At 40.0% G+C, this 18,783-nt stretch overlaps 4 protein-coding genes across 5 annotated transcripts in view; 1 reads left to right on the top strand and 3 right to left on the bottom strand.

Moving 5' to 3' along the window:
* The window catches only part of LOC143415819 (uncharacterized), a 272,397-nt gene that overhangs the window by 111,787 nt on the left and 141,827 nt on the right, over positions 1–18,783 (top strand). The gene's annotated exons all lie outside the window — the stretch shown is intronic.
* On the bottom strand, positions 3,967–6,708 carry LOC101463734 (uncharacterized). Its single transcript, XM_076881244.1, has 4 exons — positions 6,473–6,708; positions 4,444–4,576; positions 4,315–4,373; positions 3,967–4,223 (listed from the first exon to the last, which is right to left on the bottom strand). Exons 1-4 carry the CDS (start codon positions 6,540–6,542, stop codon positions 4,198–4,200), a joined length of 288 nt encoding a protein of 95 aa, XP_076737359.1. The 5' UTR covers positions 6,543–6,708; the 3' UTR covers positions 3,967–4,197.
* Positions 10,204–12,510, bottom strand: LOC101488026 (C-C motif chemokine 2). Its single transcript, XM_004575837.5, has 4 exons — positions 12,358–12,510; positions 10,779–10,905; positions 10,650–10,708; positions 10,204–10,554 (listed from the first exon to the last, which is right to left on the bottom strand). The coding sequence occupies exons 1-4, from the start codon at positions 12,425–12,427 to the stop codon at positions 10,529–10,531; spliced, it is 282 nt and encodes a 93-aa protein (XP_004575894.1). The 5' UTR covers positions 12,428–12,510; the 3' UTR covers positions 10,204–10,528.
* On the bottom strand, positions 16,003–18,017 carry LOC143415824 (monocyte chemotactic protein 1B-like). The gene is made up of 4 exons (XM_076881243.1): positions 17,910–18,017; positions 16,412–16,538; positions 16,277–16,335; positions 16,003–16,183 (listed from the first exon to the last, which is right to left on the bottom strand). The coding sequence occupies exons 1-4, from the start codon at positions 17,977–17,979 to the stop codon at positions 16,113–16,115; spliced, it is 327 nt and encodes a 108-aa protein (XP_076737358.1). The 5' UTR covers positions 17,980–18,017; the 3' UTR covers positions 16,003–16,112.

Here is an 18,783-nt window from a genome sequence, read left to right as displayed (position 1 = left end):
GGCCAGCAGGTGGATGAGGGAAAGGGGAGGCAGGAGGAGGAGAGACCCGAGACGGCCGTCGGTTCGAGTGTGAACTGAACTTCAGGTAAGAAGTTATGACCTGCAGTCTACCTGGGTCAGATATAAACCAAGTTTAGGGGTAGTTTATTTTCGTTATGCTGACTTTTTCGTACTGGCTACTAGCTAGCATGACTGAGTTTCTATACAGCTGGGTGGGTGCTATGATGTTACTGATGTTGAACTTTATTTTGTTCATAACGTTAATTATTATTAATTCTTCTCTTTTGGCTCTCAGCGAAGGCGGTCGCACTTTTCTCCTCTCCTGCCCTTATCTTCCCTGCTTAGCTTCTTATGTCCTTGTCTTGTGTTTTTACTTAGGGCCACCTGGGTTGGCTGGAAGACTGTTTACTTAGCCTGGCGGGGCGAAGGACACTATCTCAGCTGAACTCTGGACACACATACACACATACACTGATATGCACACACTGATACCCCCTCCCTTTCCAAATGCCTTCAATGCTTGTGCCCTAAGATGGCAGTCAACTGGACCAGCGCAGACATGCTGCAGGACCGGATGCGCTGTCTACACCGGCTCTCTCTTACCCTTTACCCGCCCCTGTTGCTTGTCTTGTGTTTCTATGGTGTATTGATAGTCATGTGCTTTTTGTGCTGAGGTGTTTTTTCTGTTACCAAACTGTTCTCCCACTAGGAGCTCAGTCTGAGTGGAGTTTTTTTTCTCCTCCTCTTACCTCATGTTATGTATTTTCGTTGTTTTTTTCCTATCAGCCTACCTTTCTGACATGTCTCCCCAATGTGATGTTTGTGTAAAGTTGGTCAGAAGGTTCCTTTGTAAGTGCACATGCGCCATTAGCGTGCTGCCTGCTGTAACCCTAATTTCCTTCGGGATTAATAAAGTATTCTGATTCTGAAGCTGATTAGAATTGCCAACCATCCCATAAAAAACGCAATTGTTCCGTATTCAGAGAAAATATTACGCGTTTCATATTGAGGTGAATAGGAACACAGATTGTCCCGGACTTCAGCTAGAATGGAAAAAGACACAAAGCTGGATTTATTCTGCGTCTTTACGCTGTCAGCTGTTTCTTCTTCTCTCATTCTCTCCCCCTCCCTCTCCTGTTTCTACTTCAATCATGAAACTGATCAATGATCAGCTGATCGGCTCTCTTGTTTGTTTATCGCTCACTTTGCACCAGAAAGAGGAAACCAGCGGATGTCGCGCTAAACAACAGCAGCACGTTTAAGCTTGATCAGCTGTTGTTAGAATTTATTTTATATTAATTTCTAGTATCAGCCGATGTTTGCTGGAGCCACAGCTGTAAAAGCTGCTGGTCGGTTTGTATATCTGGTGAGAGGGAAACATGAAGATGAAACCAGGAGATGTCCTTACTGAATCATCAGAGCTGAACAGGTGATGGAGAAACAGGTTTACCTTTTAGGTGACATGAATGAGTTGAGGGGAAGTTATGAACTGTTTCTGAGAGACAAATAACACCAGGATCCTTTTCTAGGTAGCTGACAGCTGGTAACTGTGCAGGGGCGGGTCTAGCAAAGTGTTGCCAGGGGGCCAGGTAGGGCATTAACAGGGAGAGGGGGGCACAAGGAAATACTTTTCTTTCTTATTCTCATTTAAAATATTTAGCTTTTAAAAAATAATTATCTGAATCTTACAACAAACGATTGATAGATTTATATATATATACCATCAAAACAGCCCTCTGGGCGACACCTCCGCTGCATTTCCTGCAGGACTGAGAGGAGGAGAGCCATATTTGTCCCCAAAGCCACTCTGCTTTTTAACTCCAGCCGATAAGATAATTTCTCACACCAGAAACATAAACTACTCTACACTCTTTTTATATATTCACTTTTAGTCACTAAAGTTATTTGTTCACTTATTCAGTCACTTTAATTTTAAAACGGTGTATATACTGTATAATTTAAGTATTTTTTATCTCTTATTACCTGTTTATGCCCTGACCTTATTTTTAATGTCATGCTGCTCTGTTGTATCTTAATTGCCCCTTGGGGATAAATAAAGTTTCTTTGATTCTGATTCTGATTAACATAAATAATGAATAAAAAAATACAAAGACTCTCAAGTCCTAACTAATAATTGCAATAACAAGAACTCTTCTTCAATACACTCGGCGCTTCACACACATGCCCGAATAACTAACTGGCTATGGCTGCGGCTGCTCCATCTGGGGCAAGTGCACAGAAAGTTTTCCACACCCCACAAACGCTGCGGCTCTTCCGTCGTCCTTTATTGGTTACGTCCACATCGGGAGCCAGTTACACCAGGCCGATCCTTCCGTCCACCAAACCAGCTGAGCCCCTGCACAGGTGAATTGGGCTATATGGCGATATGAATAATATACAAATATCTTACTTGAAACCCACTCTCAGCATGATGTTGGTGGTTTGAAAATATTAAAGTCTCACTGATAAGGGGTGGATGCACACTGAACTACACAGACCTATAAAAAATAGCATTAGCCCTGCCTTCGGATGTTCCTGCACTTAGCAATAAATAACCACAAACCCCTCCAAATGCTAAATACTATCCAAGTAATAGCACCTGTTTTTACAGGAATCGGCAATGTCGGGACTGCATGGCTTAAGCTGGTACATCTATGATGTGACACAAGGCAGTAGCCTTCACCACAAGGACTGGTTTGTTAACCATACCACCAGAAGGGCTGACATGTGGTGGTTTTGCAGTGATTGAAAGCAAAGAGCTAAACTCTCCCCTGTATGGAAAAGAATCTGTGCTGTAGTTTACCTGATCATGCCTCTTAAGATGTTCACCCTCCCAAACTTCAAGCAACTAACAACTGCATGTTAGTTCTTTGATGGCCTTGCAGAGTAGAATGACTTCAGATATGTTACTGGCAAAAAAGTTTTGTGACATCTCTTATGACCTAGGTCATGTGTTGTTTGTGTTCCTCACACCTGAGGGTGGTGCTGTTCTTTCTCTGTGTTGTTTGTGCTTGTGTAAGCTACAGGTGGAGGCTGAACATTGGTGGAAAACTAAATGAGGCTATAAATTGGGACCCGTCCAGACCAGCAGCCCGACCAACTTCCAGCTTCCAAGCAAGTTGGGCATTTAGCCCTGTGTCTTATAGTGTGCTGTGTGAGCAAGTTTCTGTGATGAGGAGAGCTTGGTTGCCTGGTATATATCTTGCTGTCTGCTAAAATTCTAAAATTCGACTTCATTTTCTTATATGGAGATATCTCAGGGATAGAATATGCAGTTAAACAAAATGAAACTGATAGAAAGGTGAGTTTATAAGTAGCTCTGCTGTGGTTGGAGCAGTTGGGTTAGGAAGGCAGCCTGAGAAGGTCCAGCCATCTCCAGGAGGGGGCTGCGTAAGCTAATTATAACAAAAACGATTAACCAAAGGAAGGGGCCCAGCAGCTTTGGGCTGTAACACCCCTCAGTTTAAATGTTCGATCCCATGATCTTCAACATGAGTCCCAGAGGAAGAGTCTGCACAACAAAAATTCCAGGTCTTCTGTCACAGACCTGCCCATGGCCTTTCATGCTACATCAAAGTAGTTAAGAAGCAGACAAACATTTAAAGAAAAGACTACTATAGAAATTTCTTTTTCACAATGGGTCCAGAGGAACAAAAAAAGAGAAAAAAATAAGATATTTTCTGTGAAATAACAAAACTTTTCTGTCTGGAGAATTGTGCTGATACATTTTATTGATTAACTAAAGGAGTATTTCTTTAACATACTGGCAAACTGAGATGAAGTTTTTCATTGTGCTTTTTTCATATAATAAGATTTTTCACTGGGCCGACCCACTTATGTTCATCGTGGGCCGCATGAACTTGGGTAAAAGTTTTATAAAAAACCTGGACAGTGTTGCTCAGCGAGCATCCTCAGTTGAAACACAAGTGGAATGCAATAGGCGATTCAAACAACAGCAGGAAAATATTTGCTCAATAATACAAAAGTTTATTTTTGTATTGTTTTTCACAGCCACATTGTGCTTCACATAAACACATAATGCACAGAAAGAGATTCACAAATAAGAAAAAAACCCACAAAAAACAAAAGACAAATAAAACCTGATCAATTAATGTTTTAAAACAGTCAGGCTGAGAAAGCGCTCTGGTTTGAATAAGCCTTCAAAGGTGATGAAAATACTGATGCAGCAGACAGACTTCACACCTTCCTCATTTTGGCAGTGACTAGAGAGGAAAAACAGACAAGCAGCAGCTTCAGTTTTTCTCTGTAAATACTTTGCATTTATTTCTGTGTGTTTCTTTTAGCACGACTTACGATCTTTGACCCACTGAGCTTTTGGATCAGCACAAAGTTGTCCCTTTTTTGTGTTAAAACTGGAAATAAAAGACAGAAAATTATAGAGATTGTATATGTTTGTATGTAGGACAACAAGTGCTGACTTACATTATAGCCTTCACACAGTGTCCTCTTGCAGCCTGCTCACGATATGTTTCTCCCACCACCTCAGCAGTCATATTGTCTTTGTCGACGCCAACGCAGCACGGGCGGATTCTTCCAGGTCCACGGACTTGAGTATCTGAGAGATAAAAGGTTAAAAACTGATTTGTCTTATATCACTAAACAGAAGATGACTTTTAATATGTGACCTGAAATTATGTTACAGTGCACAGGCATTTTTTTGTCCAAATCAATCAACAAGTAAGTGGAACAAATCAATGTTCTCATCACTTGGGGACCCTCAAGCACTTTTTAGGCAGTTTTGGCATTATGTTAATTAACTTTGATTTTTATAGTCATTGGGATTCAAAGAAAAAATGAATGAAAACCAATCCAACTTTGGCCCAGAATTAAGTTTAGCTGTTGCAGGGCTCTTGCACAGATTTTAAAGAATGTTTCTGTCTTGAAATGTCTCTGATTAAAAAAGCATATTACATACTCCTATTTGTGCAGCATGTGGATATTTCTTAAAGAAACTCCGGCTAGCCTGCCCATGCTCCACAGCATACCTATGAAATAGCTGCATAGACATGAAATCAGTGATGGTTTGATCAGAACGCGTCTCCAAGCAGCCTGAAGCTGGACAGATAGTCTCGATATGATAGAGAAAGGTGGATTACATTGAAATATCCACACGCCGTGACCAAAGGGGAGTCATACGTCTTACATATCGAATATGTAACTGAGTGGAGACAGTCTTGGTATGATAGAGAACATATTCTCAATGTTCTTATGTTAATAACAGACGGTACGTCACTTTTGCTTTGTGCTGTTATCAGGATCACTCAGAAAGTTTCCATAAATATATTTTAACAGAGGCGAGACTTGATCCAACATTTGGAGATATCATCTGGAATCTGGTTCCTGGAATTTTGCAAGGATGAATTTTTACTTATATTTATTTTCTTAACCAAATTGAATCAAATAGAAATATGAACGGTTGGGAAACATTGTCTTTATGTTCTGAAGATGAAATCTGCTGTACCAAACAAATCCAAACTGATTCTGCCTTAAATTGCTTTTTTTGTTATTATTTGCAAACAAAGCATGTTGATTTCTTTTACAGGGGATGAGAATAGGAACCAACATTAAGCTCCATTTATTAACAATGATTAATATATCAAATGTTTAATCATAGATTTCAAAGTTCAGATGTGCTGATAACTGAATGGTGAAAAATACTGTCCCGTAGCTGCAAGATATTATCTTATACTCTCTCTGTGTCTCTCTCATTTTCTGCTTTCATGCCTTATGCAATGAGTCACAATGTATGCACCCCTCCAAAAACCCACTGAAATGATGACTTTGCTAAAAACTAAAATGAAGCAGTGAGATGTAGTTACAGAGTGAATTTGTTTGAAGGAAACCACTGCACCAACTGTGCTACACTAATAAGTTGGCAGTTATGATAGTTTAAGTGTCAACATATGCCTGGCATGCAACGCAGCGTGAGACATAACCCCATAAGTGACAGAAAACAAAAGTAGAAAACATAAATAGTACAAACATTGTTAATGGTAAGCAGTATAGCGGGAATGGATATGGTGTGGCTGTCAGTCAGTCCAGCAATCGAACACAAAAGTCAGGTGAATGTTGTACTTAAAAAAAAAAGGAAATCTCCAAGACTTCTTCTAAATGTCGACGTAAAGGACGCCTTTTAAAATGCCATGACTGACTAACAAAACTTAGCCCAGAAAACAGCTTCCAGGAATGCTTGGTGGGTAGAAGTCGAGTGTGAATGCTGGATAAAAAATGTCACAATTATAGACTGAGCAGATACCAGAATATGACTGATGTAAAGGTTTGTGGTCTTTACACAGTGGTCCTGCCCAATAAAACACCAAAATGTCAGAAGTGAACCTTATTCACAAACAGGCAGCAGCCATTGTTGGAGATAGTCATTGCTGCGATCAAATGATCTATTTTATCTCTTTTTTTCCCTCATTTTTCTGTAGAAAAGTAAGAGCACAGTTACCTTCAGAGGAGTGGCAGCACACACACACCGAGAGCAGGAGGAGAGTGATGGAGAGGATCTTCACAGTCATTTTCACCGGTGGTCTGGCTCACTGATCAGAGTCAAAATCTACGAGTTGATTTGTGTTTGGCTATTTATTGGTAAGTGCAGGAACACATGCAGGCACAACTGATGAGGTGTGATTATAGGTCTGTGTATTTGTGTGCTGGGTGTGGCATATCACACCTCCCCCTCTTATCAGGAAGAATTCAGTATTTCAACCTATCAACACCTCACTGAGATCTTTCTGAGAAACAGCCTCATATACACGAAGTTCAAAGACACTCAAATATGGTGATGATTATGATAGAGCCTGATGATTGAGAACAACGGTTTGTGCATTGTAATGAGTGATGAATCTAAATCACCCACTGACTTCTGTTCTTCAGTGATTCATGGTTTCCCTAAACAGCCTATATGTACATCTATTAACATTTGCATGACTGGCTGACTTTTATGCTGCTTATTTTTTCTTATAAATTCCCACGACTTTTGCTCGTAATTTAAATTTAATTGTTTCTTGTTTGCATCAAGCTGTTTTACCCCTGGAAACACAAAAGAACTCACTTTTACTGTTTATTTTATTTATGTTAACTTTTGGCAGATGATCAGATAAGTTTCACACTCTGCTCTGCAGGAAATGTGTGACAGAAATGTGATCATGTCGACTGTCTTTATCTTCCAACACACACTTGCAAAGATCAACAGTTTCTAACACAGACTAAATACATCACATGTTAAATGGTTTGTGTATGCATTGCTAATTTCCCCCCTCATAGCTGCATTAGACGTTCTATTTCTTTTATTTAGGCTTAAATATGAGGGCATGGCTGTTTGGGGTACTTGGGTTCATTTCCCCGTTTATGACCCAACAGGCCAAGCATAAACTTTCTGACAGATGGCCTCACATTTGACCCTGAAATACAGTTCCTGTGGTTGCTGTGCTCTATTTGTGCTCACCTGCTGTGTTTAGTTTCAATAGATGTGATGCTGTGCATTATAGCTAAAAACTGTCTTCTCTGGTCTCATTGGTTCAAAGTTCCAGAAGTGTTTATTGCAGAAAGTCAAGGTACCTTTTCCTGCACCTCATGGATAGGGTTGTGCGTTCGCATGCTGCATATACCTCCACATATCTGGATTTTCAGTATGACTTAAAGCAGTTATGACATGGTCTGATTTTCTCACCCAATAAAGGAATATTTAATATATCAGTCTACTTGTCACAGTCTGGCGAGGGCAGACTGTATGAATTGAAAAAGGACCCAAAATGCAGACTCCAAGGAACAGGGAACAAAACTTGAATGTTAACAAAAAGCAAGCCGTTTAATATGGCTGGTAAAAAAGGTACAAACAAAGGGCAAGGCAAACTGAAGCAAAATTAACACAAACCTAAACTGGGAAATCTAAACAAACAATAAGAAAAACCTAGACAAGAAACTTGGAAGCATGGCATAGGAAACATGGCGTGGACAACAGACGACCTGACAATCACACACTGAAAACTAGTGATGGGACGTTCTGTATCGAGGCTTCGGAGCGTGTGTCGAGTAATGGAGGGGGCGTTTCCGCGAAGCGCGTATCGAGGCTTGCTTCATTTATGGGAGGAGCTGAAAATGATGACGTCCGAAGCCTCGCTGCCCGGCTGTACCACGTGACTGGTTCATGAAGTGGTTCGAACTTTGCCGCGAGATATGACAGCGATATAAACCCCTCAGACTTCATTCAAAATGTGGGTGTTTGATGGAGAGTTGCGGTTAGTGAGAGTTTGGAGACAGTTTGGAGGTTTATGAGAGTGAGGAGAGAAAGTCAGGAGAGAATGGAGCCAGCTAAGAAGAGGAGGATGTCCTCCCCTGTGTGGGAACATTTTGATTTTATTCCTCCCAACAAGGTATGTAAATTTCTACAGAAGATGTATTTTCATGATACTGATGGTGCAATACAATTTATGTTAAGCTGTCTGTACTTTTGTACAAGGTGAAGTGTTTGCTATGTGCCAGGGAGCTGGGATATAACAACAACATCCATGCTTAGGCACTACAGAGCTTTGCATGAGAATAAGGGGAACACCGATTGTGGAGCAAGACCAGGTGAGCCATCAAATGCAATGATAATATAGCATGCAGTAATGTTACTAAATGATATAACAATATTATACAGCTGTAATAAGTTACGTGTGTGATATTTATATTTGTGCTTTGTCTTTATTGTCTTTCCTCAGGAGAACAATCTCAAATAGATGAAGACCTGGTCAGCATGGTGATTGAGGACTCCCAGCCATTTAGCATTGTGGAGGACAAAGGATTCAAAAGATTTGTTAAATCATTAAATCCTAGCTATGTTCTCCCCACTAAAAAGGTCATAAAAGCAGTGAAAATGTTGTTTTTACAGAATAAAATGTGAACAGGCAGGACTGAGGCTCAAAGCCTCAGTGTGTAGCTGTCCATACCTCAACGTTACAAAAGCACAACTACTGTCCACACCCCAACCACACCTCACCTCACAGTAAATGATCATTTCCATTTTAAGCATTTCCAAATAATCATTTTCCATACTGCCACTATAAATATACACAGTATACTGCCATCACTACAATATACATGTTTTACACACTCCTTTTGTTGTTGACATTTACAGGCTGTGTGCAAAATGCCACACTCTTGAAATTCATGCCAGCTATTATTTTTACGTCCAGTAGGTGTCCTGCTAGAGCAAATGAAGCTTCATGAAGCTTCGCGTTGGGGTGAACCAATTGGATGAAAAGCTTCAGTGCTTCATGGGGCTTCATCTGCCCATCACTACTGAAAACAGAGGACTTAAATACACAGGAGGTGATTAGGGGAAGTGGAGACACATGAGGAAACAGCTGGCACACATGAACATAATGACGTCACAGTGGGAGAGTAAAACTGAACATGATGAACACAGAACACCAGACCTCTTCACAATAAAACAGGAAACATAATGAGACATAGACATGACAACCCGAACTTGACAACGTAAGACACAGACGTGAAACGCATGAAGAGCAGGGGAGATTTAACATGGTTGGAAACACGAGGGGAAAATAATAACTAGAAACACTTAGGCATAATAATACAAACTTGATAACATAAGACACGCAGCATGAAACACGAAGGGTGAGGGGAAGCTTAAATACAGGGGAAGAAAACACAAGGAGTCTAATAACCAAATGAACTTAGATAACCTAATGAACAAAATAAACTCAAACTTAAAACGCTGGGTCAAAAGACCCAGGACCATGACACTACTCTTCATTCTATCAGACACAGGTATCACAGCTCGTACATTTGCTTTTTACACATATATGTAAGCATTGAGCCAAATTTAGTAATGCCAACAAATTAAAGGAACAATATTTGTCTCTTATATATGATACATCTATATATACACTGTCAAAGATACTTGTCTTTGAGTGAAGATTTAAGGTGATAGGACATATAAATAACTGCAACTTGAATCTTTGACACAGAGTTCAAGCTCACTGCTGTAATATATCATCTGCTAAAATTCTGCTTCTTTCTTTCGTCAGCTGCATGAACTTTGGTAAAAGATAAAGGTTTATTAAAAACCTGGACAGTCTACTCAGTGAGCATCCGCAATTAAAGCACTAGTGGAATACATTCGCCAATGTGTGTGACATTTTGTGAGGGTCTGGTGGGCACTGAAACAACAGCAGGAAAATATTTGCTTAAACGTTTATTTTTATATTATTTTTCACAGCCACATTGTTCTTCACATAAACACACAATGCAAAGAAAGAGATCCACAAATAAGCAAAAAAAAAAAAAAAAAAAAAAAGACAAAGCAACCTGAACCCCAATTATCAATTAAAAAACAATGAAGTCAACAGCGTGAATAAAATACAGGTTTACTCCACAGTAAAAATTAATCTACAAAAAAAATGTTTTGAAACAGTCAGGCTGAGAAAGCGCTCTGGTTTGAATAAGCCTTTAAAGGTGATGGAAATGCTGAAAATACTGATGTAGCAGACAGACTTCACTCCTTCCTCATTTTGGCAGTGACTAGAGAGGAAAAACAGACAAGCAGTAGTTTTAGTTTTTCTCTGTAAATACTTTATTGTTTATTTCTGTGTGTGTTTATTTTTAGCACGACTTACGATCTTTGACCCACTGAGCTTTCGGATCAGCACAAAGTTGTCCATATTCTGTGTTGAAACTGGAAATAAAAGACAGAAAATTATAGAGATTGTATATGTTTGTATGTAGGACAACGTGTGCTGACTTACATTATAGCCTTCACACAGGGTGGTTTTGCAGCCTGCTCACGATATGTTTCCCCCACCACCTCAGGGCTCATATCGATGTCGGTGACATTAACGCAGCACGGGCGTTTACTTCCAGGACCAGGTGGACCTGAGAGGTAGGAGGTTAAAAACTAATTTATCTGACCTGAGAAAGTCTGATTAGAAACTCAAAAGTTAACTCCAGGTTTAAAACGTGATGAAACTCCTTACATCGCAAAACAAGACAAATGTTACCTGAAATTATGTGAATGTAAGCATTTTTTTTTACACTTCGACAGAAAATGAAGGTCACAGAGAGGCAAAAAAGGATATGAAAACTAATAAACCATGTTTCTGTCTTCTAATGTCTCTGATAAAAACAGTGCATGAACATTGTTCTGAGGTTGTGAATCACATATTGTCAATACTCTCTCTTTATATACATTTCTATTATTTCTATAATGGAGGGTGTGTGATCGTTTCCTTTGTGTTTGTTTCCTGGATCACTGAGAAAGTTTCCATAAACACTTTTTCACAGAAGTCTCAGATTGTTCTGGCTTTTATTCTCCAGTACAGCACACCAAATTCCTTTCCAGAGGATCAAAATGAGAAAACACATTAAGCTTAATTTGCTAGCAACGGTTATTATATGAAAAACATGACTTTCCAGAGTCTAGGCTGTTAGTGGCTTCCCATGATGCACTCAGTGTTTCTTCAGAGTCTCACTTATTATGTGTTTAAACATCAATTTCTGTTTAATGACGCATTTTTAAATCTCTGGATCTCTTTCACAGTATGTTTGTAGTACTGTCTTCTACCCCTCAACCCTATAGGTCCCTACAGATGGTTGCCCCTCCCTGACCCTGGTTCTGCAGGAGGTTACTTCCTTACTGTTACTTCCTCATGGGGAGTCATATAATTTTATTTGTATTATTGTATCTTTACTTCACAATTTAAAGCACCTTGAGGTGACTGCTGCTGTGATGTCATATTATATGAATAAAACTGGATTATACTGAAAATTAATAATGTTTAATCATACAAGACAGAATTAAGAGGTGCAGGTAGCTGAACGCTGAACAGAATTATCCCATAGCTGCAACATATCATGTTATACTCTGTGTCTCTGTGTCACTATTTCCTGCTTGTAGATCACACCATCACACTTAACCAATGGGTCACAATGTATACACCCCTCACAGAAAAACCCCCATGAAAACAGCATCAAGATCTGGCTACAGATTTAGCTTGAAAGAAACCACTGCACACTGTGCCACCATAGTAAGGTTTGAGTTATGACAGTCAAAAGGGCGATGCAAATGATGCCGAGCATGCAACACCCCATAAAACATAATTCTCTAATGTCACTGGAAATAAAATATATATAGTTTAATTATTGTTAATTTTAACCAGTCAACCAAGTCCTTACAGAGCGGTCATACCCAATAAAACCGCCAAAAAGTTAGACGTGTACCCCAGCATCACAAATAGCTAGAAGCCATTGTTGGAAAAAGTCATGCTGTGATCAGTTTTATGTATTTTATTCTTTTTGTTTTCCATTAGAAAGTGAGAGCATAGTTACCTGCAGAGTAGCTGAAGCACACACACATTGAGAGCAGGAGGAGAGTGATGGAGAGGATCTTCACAGACATTTTCACCGGTGGTCTGGCTCACTGATCAGGTTGAAACTATATCAGTTGATTCGTGTTTGGTTATTTATTGGTAAGTGCAGGAACACATGCAGGCACAACTGATGACGTGTTTTAACAAGTCCTTGTGGTGCATGGTGTGGCATCTCAGACCTCCGCCTCTTATCAGGGAGATCTGAGTGTTTCAAACCACCAACAGACTCGCAGCTTCCAAAGAAGCACACACAAAGTTTGCAGACACTTAAATATAGTGTACAAAATAATTGATACAAACAGTTTATGTATTGTCACAAATGATGGATCTAAATCACACGTTGATTATTGTTTTTCCATTTTAACTAACTGTGAGTGTTTATCTCTTGCAGGCCTCAAGTGAAAAATAATCGTGCGTCATGATGCCTCTTAACGATCCTGATGCACATCTATTTACATTTGCATGATTTGTTAATGTTTGGCTGCTTATTTTTCATCTATAAATCCCCACAACTTAAACTTTTGTTTAAGCCATTAAAGTCTCACTGAAAACTAAAGGACCTCTGTCAGTGCACCCCAGGGCAGCTGTGGCTACAATGTAGCTGCCATCACCAGTGTGTGAATGTGTGTGTGAATGTGTGGAGGACTGAATGTAGTGTAAAGCGCTTTGGGGACCTTAGGGACTAAGTAAAGCGCTATACAAATACAGGCCATTTACCATTTACAAAGTAGTGAAACCCTCTCATTGCTTATTTCATTTAGGTGTACTTTTGGCAGATGATCAGGTAACTTTCACACTCTGCTCTGGAGGAAGTGTGTGACAGAAAAGTATTTGTGTCGACTGTGTTAATCTTCCAACCCACACACATGCAAAGTCAAAAATTTTTGACACAGGATGTGCACTACTAACGTCCCACCTCGTGCATCAGCGCTCTTTTATTTCTGCCTAAATTTGTGGACATGGCTGTTTTTGGGTGTATGGGTTCATTTCCCTGTTGCATGATCAAATTTCAGGCAAACATTAACTGTCAAACAGATGGCCTCACATTTGACCGTATACAGAGGAGGTCATGGTTGATTCAATAAGTGCAAGGGATCCTGGTCCTGTGGCTACAAGCTCAAGTCGCTCCTCCACTGTGATTGACAGTTGAGGAGTTTGTGCTTATATGCTGTATTTGGTTTTCACCAAATGTGGTGTTGAGTATTATCACCAATAATCCCCACTTTGGTCTCATCTGTCCAAATGACATTCTTTCTGGAATCTTTTAGTTGCTTATAAAATAACATGTTACACCGCATTACTGAATTGCATTTTTTCAATAATGCTGCAATGTAACCCGTTAATGGACTACATTCAGTAATTATTTTGCGGTTACAATTATATTGATTTATATGCAGCTATCGGCAAACAAAATGCTTTTTTCTTTCTGTTTACTTGTGCTGCAATCATCTGATTTCAGTTTGTGTTTGGGAGGAGGAACTTGGTGGTGCAGTACAGTGATACAGCTTTTGAGGAATACAGATATGGAGATTACTTTTATTTTTATTGCACAAAAGCACAAAAGTATGGAAAAGTGCAAACTGCATCCAGGACAGAAGAACTGCATTAAATTGCCAACGTAACTTGGGCTCTTTGCAAACATCTGCACAGACCACATGCTAACACAAAGCTAGCCAAGAAGTTGAGAGCATGCTAGCCGCTGATCTTCAGCAGGTAACAAAGGCAGTGATGAACAGGCAGTTGTGCAGCCTTAGGTTTTACCTGTTCATACTCCTAGAAGTAACTTAACTTTTTGTGTTCAGCTTTGTGTTCATAAGTTAAAATCCAAACAATACTATGTGAGTCCTCATCAGGGTAGGGATTGGTGCTGGTGTTCGGAACTGTAGGCTAAGTTAGGTTTATATTGTTAACTGGTAATTAAGTGAAACTTTGTGTTATTACCTCATCTATTACTACTTCATAACTGGAATAATTAGAGGTTGTTTAAAGTCGTGTTGCTGTCTTTCCCATTTTCTCATTTTTCTTGTAGCAAGAGGAAGGTTTAGTGTACATACCTGCCTTAAAAAGCCCGTCATGAAAGTCTTTCAACATAATCAGTTTAATGATTGTGAAACTTGCTTTGTGCCATTCCTCTTTCTTTTTATTTTGCTTGTTCCCACAAACGTTTATGCACTTTTTTTCTTAGGTTGCGTTCTTTATCTGATATGGTAATACATATTTGAGTTTATGTTACTTCCTGTTTAAACTACACTTGTAGAAATAGTCAAACCAAAGATAAGACAACCACAAAAGCATATTTCCTGTTTATTTAGTAGGAAATAGGTTTGTAAGAGACATGTTCCTTAATTTGATGGTGTGAGTGTCTAACTCTCCAGTACGACTTCTAAATGAAGATTAAACTTAATAATTCAATAAGTATATTTATAAGTATCATATTAATAAAAACATTTACTTAAGTACTCGAAAGCGAAAGTAATTTGTTGCACTGCTTCTTACATTACTTTTACTCGCATATCATATAATTAGCATTTAACTTTATAAATATAAGTCTACAGTCCCACATACCAACCCAAATCGCTATCTTAATATCGATTTAACATATGATGTTTCTGAGGTTTCCTGACAAACAGGAGTTCAAATGGAGAAAATCCCATGAAAGCCAGGGTCACCTCCTGCACTGCAAATAACAGAGGTTCTAGCCAGCGACCCCAGTGGCATCGACCCTCTTGAATTAATTTATGAATCATGGACTTCAAGGTCTTTTTCAGCTCCACTAGCTCATCAATGTCAGCATAGTATATACTAGTCCAATTAGATTTAATGTGCCTCCTTTATTGGTCAGATGAATGGTCACTGAGTATCTCTACATTCTAATTGGTTCATTTTGTGTATTGTGTATGATCTACTAAAACAAAACAATAGCCCTGTGCATGCCAGTAAATAGGCCCAATGAGGTCCATACCAATACACTCAAACAGGACACAAAGGCCCTTTGGAATGGTCATTTGGTTTACTAACTGCTATCCAGGCTGGATGCACACCTCTGACACCCATCTCCTGGAATGCCTGGCCAATACAATTGACCTTTAACTCGATCCAGAGTTTTCTCATATCCTCTGTGACCAGATATCAGGTTATAATGAGCTGCCTGGAAGATTAATTCCCAGTGGGCTTTAGGCTCCAAAAACTGGGTGTGTTTCTCTGCAGTGGGAGTGTAACGCCTCACTCTGTACAATCTATCCTTCATTACAAAATGGGAGTTGGCTATGCTACATTAGGGCTGGTGCTACTTCCCCAGTAGAAGTGTCGGATAGCCTGGCATTGCTGCTGAACACAGCACAGATACCATCCTAGCTATCGTAAGCATATCCCCAAGGATTGTCCCACCAGTTTGTTAAACCCGTGCCAATCCGTCTCAGGACCCCTAAGGGGCAAACGTAACTCAAATAAAAGTGCATAATACTAGATTATTGAGCTCAACTGAAAACACCAAGGGAATCTAATTCTGGGAATGTATCAGGATATTTTTATGAATTTGGTGTGCATTCAAAAAACAAGAACAAACTGGTGCTATAAAACAAAAGTTTATTTTCATGTAGTTTTTTAAAGCCAAAATGTACTTTGTGTAAACACATAAAAACACAACAAGAAATTCATATATGAGCAAGAAAAAAGACACAAAGCCAGAACTCCAATGAGTTCACCATCTTGCCTTTAAAGATGGTGAAAATACTGATGTAGCAGACAGGTGCTTCCCTGGTTCACCTTTATCATTTTGGCAATGACTGTAGAGAAAAGAAAGAGAAAGGAGAGCTTCAGATTTTCTCTGCAAATATTTTTTTTGTGTATTTCTGTGTGTCTGTATTTCTATGACTTACGATCCTTGACCCACTGAGCGTTTGGATCAGCACAAAGCTGTCCTTCCTTTGTGTTGAAACTGGAAATAAAAGAGAGAAGGTCATACAGATTGTATGTGTTTATGTTTTTCTGGAGGACAACATGTTTTGACTTACATTATAGCCTTCACACAGCGACCTGATGCAGCCTGCTCACGATACGTTTGTCCCATCACCATAGTGCTCAAATCGCGTTGGGTGACGCTAGTGCAGCATGGTCGCGGTACTGTAGGAAGACGATGAGCTGAGAGGAAGAAGGTTAAAAATTAATTTCTGGATTGAGAAAAGTCTTTATGAAAATCAAAGTGAATGCCAATGTGACCATTAAACAAATATTAGTCATGCAAGTTAATGGCCTTTTTTGTTCCCAACATTAGGTACTTTTTGCAGTGATCTCGCATAGAAAACTATGCCGCACGTATATAAAACAGGTCCGCAGCTCCGAACCGTAGTAAAGGGACCTCTGGCCAATACATCGGGTTCCGTGTCGGGCTCGTAGCCAAAAACTAGCTTTACTTTGTTGTCTGGGTCAACTTTGCTAGCGAGAGACAGAGAGAGGCGTTGAAAGGCTGCTCCAACGTAACTTATTGTTTCGGAGGAAAACACGAACACAGTGTACAGACGAGCCTTAACAGCTTACTGACAACTTGGCTCGTCAGGCACTCTTTTTGGCTGCAGTGGTTATCATTATACAGTGGGATACAAAAGTTTGGGTAACGTTGTTAATAGTCATTATTTTCCTGTATAAATCGTTGGTTGTTACAATAAAAAATGTCAGTTAAATATATCATATAGGAGACACACACAGTGATATCTGAGAAGTGAAATGAAGTTTATTGGATTTACAGAAAGTGTGCAATAATTGTTTGAGTTTGATGAAAAACAGCTTCATGAGTCCGATTTTCTGAAGTTGTGAATCACATATTCTCACTATTCTGGTAGTTACTTTTATAACTGAGGCTATGTCCCTGTTCACTCAGAAACAGCATCAACATCTGCCTACAGAGTGAATTAGCTTGAAAGAAACCACTGCACACTGTGCCAGCATAGTAAGTTATGGAAACATAATATCCATCCATCCATCTTCATCCGCTTTATCCGAGGCCGGGTCGCGGGGGCAGCAGCCTAAGCAAAGAGGCCCAGACCTCCCTCTCCCCAGCCACCTCCTCCAGCTTATCCGGGGGAATACCAAGGCGTTCCCAGGCCAGCCGAGAGATATAATCTCTCCAGCGTGTCCTGCCCCGGGGCCCACCTCCCGGTGGGACGTGCCTGGAACACCTCACCCAGGAGGCACCCAGGGGGCATCCTTGTCAGATGCCCGAACCACCTCAGCTGGCTCCTTTCGATGTGGAGCAGCAGCTGCTCTACTCTGAGCCCCTCCCGGATGGCCGAAATTCTCACCCTCATACATAATATGTATACTTTAAATATCATGATGATTAACCAACAAGAATGTGACTGATATAAAGATTAATGGTAAAAGAAACTATGAGAGTCCTTACAGAGTAGTCATTTCCAATAAAACCAAAGAAAGCTAGGCGCCTTAGTCAATGGTGTAATCAGTTTTACGTACTTTCTCTCTTTTTGTCCTTTAGGAAAGTAAGAGCACAGTTACCTTCAGAGGAGTGGCAGCACACACACATTGAGAGCAGGAGGAGAGTGATGGAGAGGATCTTCACAGACATTTTGACCGGTGGTCCGATTTGCTGATCAGGCTGTAACAAAAAGTTCATCAGTGCTTGGATATTTATTGGTAAGGGTAGGAAGATTTGCAGGAAAAAGAAGTGACGGCGGGTTATTTTAATACGTGTTTATTTGTGTGTGTGGTTGTATCATAATCACACCTCCGCCTCTAAATAGAGAAACTTTAATATTTCAAACCGCCAACTGCTTGCTGAAAGCTTTCCGAGAAATAGCCTCACATTAGGAAATGCACAGACATGTCTTATGGTCTACAGCTTGATTGATGCCAACAGTGTGTGCATTGTGATTATTGACGAATCTAAACCACCCACTCATCTGAGTAGAGTCCTTTTTTTCTCCTCCTGTACCCGATGTTGTGTATTTTATTTTATTTTTTTAAATGTTACCTATTCCGACCTGTCTTCCCTATGTGATGTTTGATGTTTTGATGTTGGCTCAAAAAATCTCTAGACCCAGCAGTCTTAGCTAATTATAGGCCAATCTCCAACCTTCCTTTCATATCAAAAATCCTTGAAAGAGTAGTTGTCAAACAGCTAACTGCTCATCTGCAGAGGAATGGTTTATTTGAAGAGTTTCAGTCAGGTTTCAGAGCTCATCACAGCACAGAAACAGCTTTAGTGAAGGTTACAATAATCTTCTTATGGCCTCTGACAGTGGACTCATCTCTGTACTTGTCCAGCTAGATCAGGGGTCGGCAACCCTAGGCACGCGAAGGGTTAACTGATGGCACGACCATAGCTGGACTGATCATACTGGGCATTAACTCGGTGGGCCGATGGTGATTT

Source organism: Maylandia zebra, unplaced genomic scaffold (assembly GCF_041146795.1).
Source record: "Maylandia zebra isolate NMK-2024a unplaced genomic scaffold, Mzebra_GT3a scaffold05, whole genome shotgun sequence".
NCBI lineage: Eukaryota > Metazoa > Chordata > Actinopteri > Cichliformes > Cichlidae > Maylandia > Maylandia zebra.
Note: the sequence above shows the minus strand (reverse complement) of the source record. Positions and strands in the feature narration are given on the sequence as shown.

Excerpts from the sequence above, each read along its gene's own strand:
- LOC143415824 (XM_076881243.1), bottom strand. The coding sequence starts at position 17,979 with ATGTCTGTGAAGATCCTCTCCATCACTCTCCTCCTGCTCTCAATGTGT. Across the intron at positions 16,539-17,909 it reads GTGCTGCCACTCCTCTGAAG|CTCATCGTCTTCCTACAGTA; the intron begins GTAACTGTGCTC and ends TCTTCCTCTCAG. Across the intron at positions 16,336-16,411 it reads CGCTGTGTGAAGGCTATAAT|TTTCAACACAAAGGAAGGAC; the intron begins GTAAGTCAAAAC and ends TTTTATTTCCAG.
- LOC101488026 (XM_004575837.5), bottom strand. The coding sequence starts at position 12,427 with ATGTCTGTGAAGATCCTCTCCATCACTCTCCTCCTGCTCTCAATGTGT. Across the intron at positions 10,709-10,778 it reads CCCTGTGTGAAGGCTATAAT|TTTCAACACAGAATATGGAC; the intron begins GTAAGTCAGCAC and ends TTTTATTTCCAG. Across the intron at positions 10,555-10,649 it reads AGCTCAGTGGGTCAAAGATC|TCACTGCCAAAATGAGGAAG; the intron begins GTAAGTCGTGCT and ends TTTCCTCTCTAG.
- LOC101463734 (XM_076881244.1), bottom strand. The coding sequence starts at position 6,542 with ATGACTGTGAAGATCCTCTCCATCACTCTCCTCCTGCTCTCGGTGTGT. Across the intron at positions 4,577-6,472 it reads GTGCTGCCACTCCTCTGAAG|ATACTCAAGTCCGTGGACCT; the intron begins GTAACTGTGCTC and ends TTTATCTCTCAG. Across the intron at positions 4,224-4,314 it reads AGCTCAGTGGGTCAAAGATC|TCACTGCCAAAATGAGGAAG; the intron begins GTAAGTCGTGCT and ends TTTCCTCTCTAG.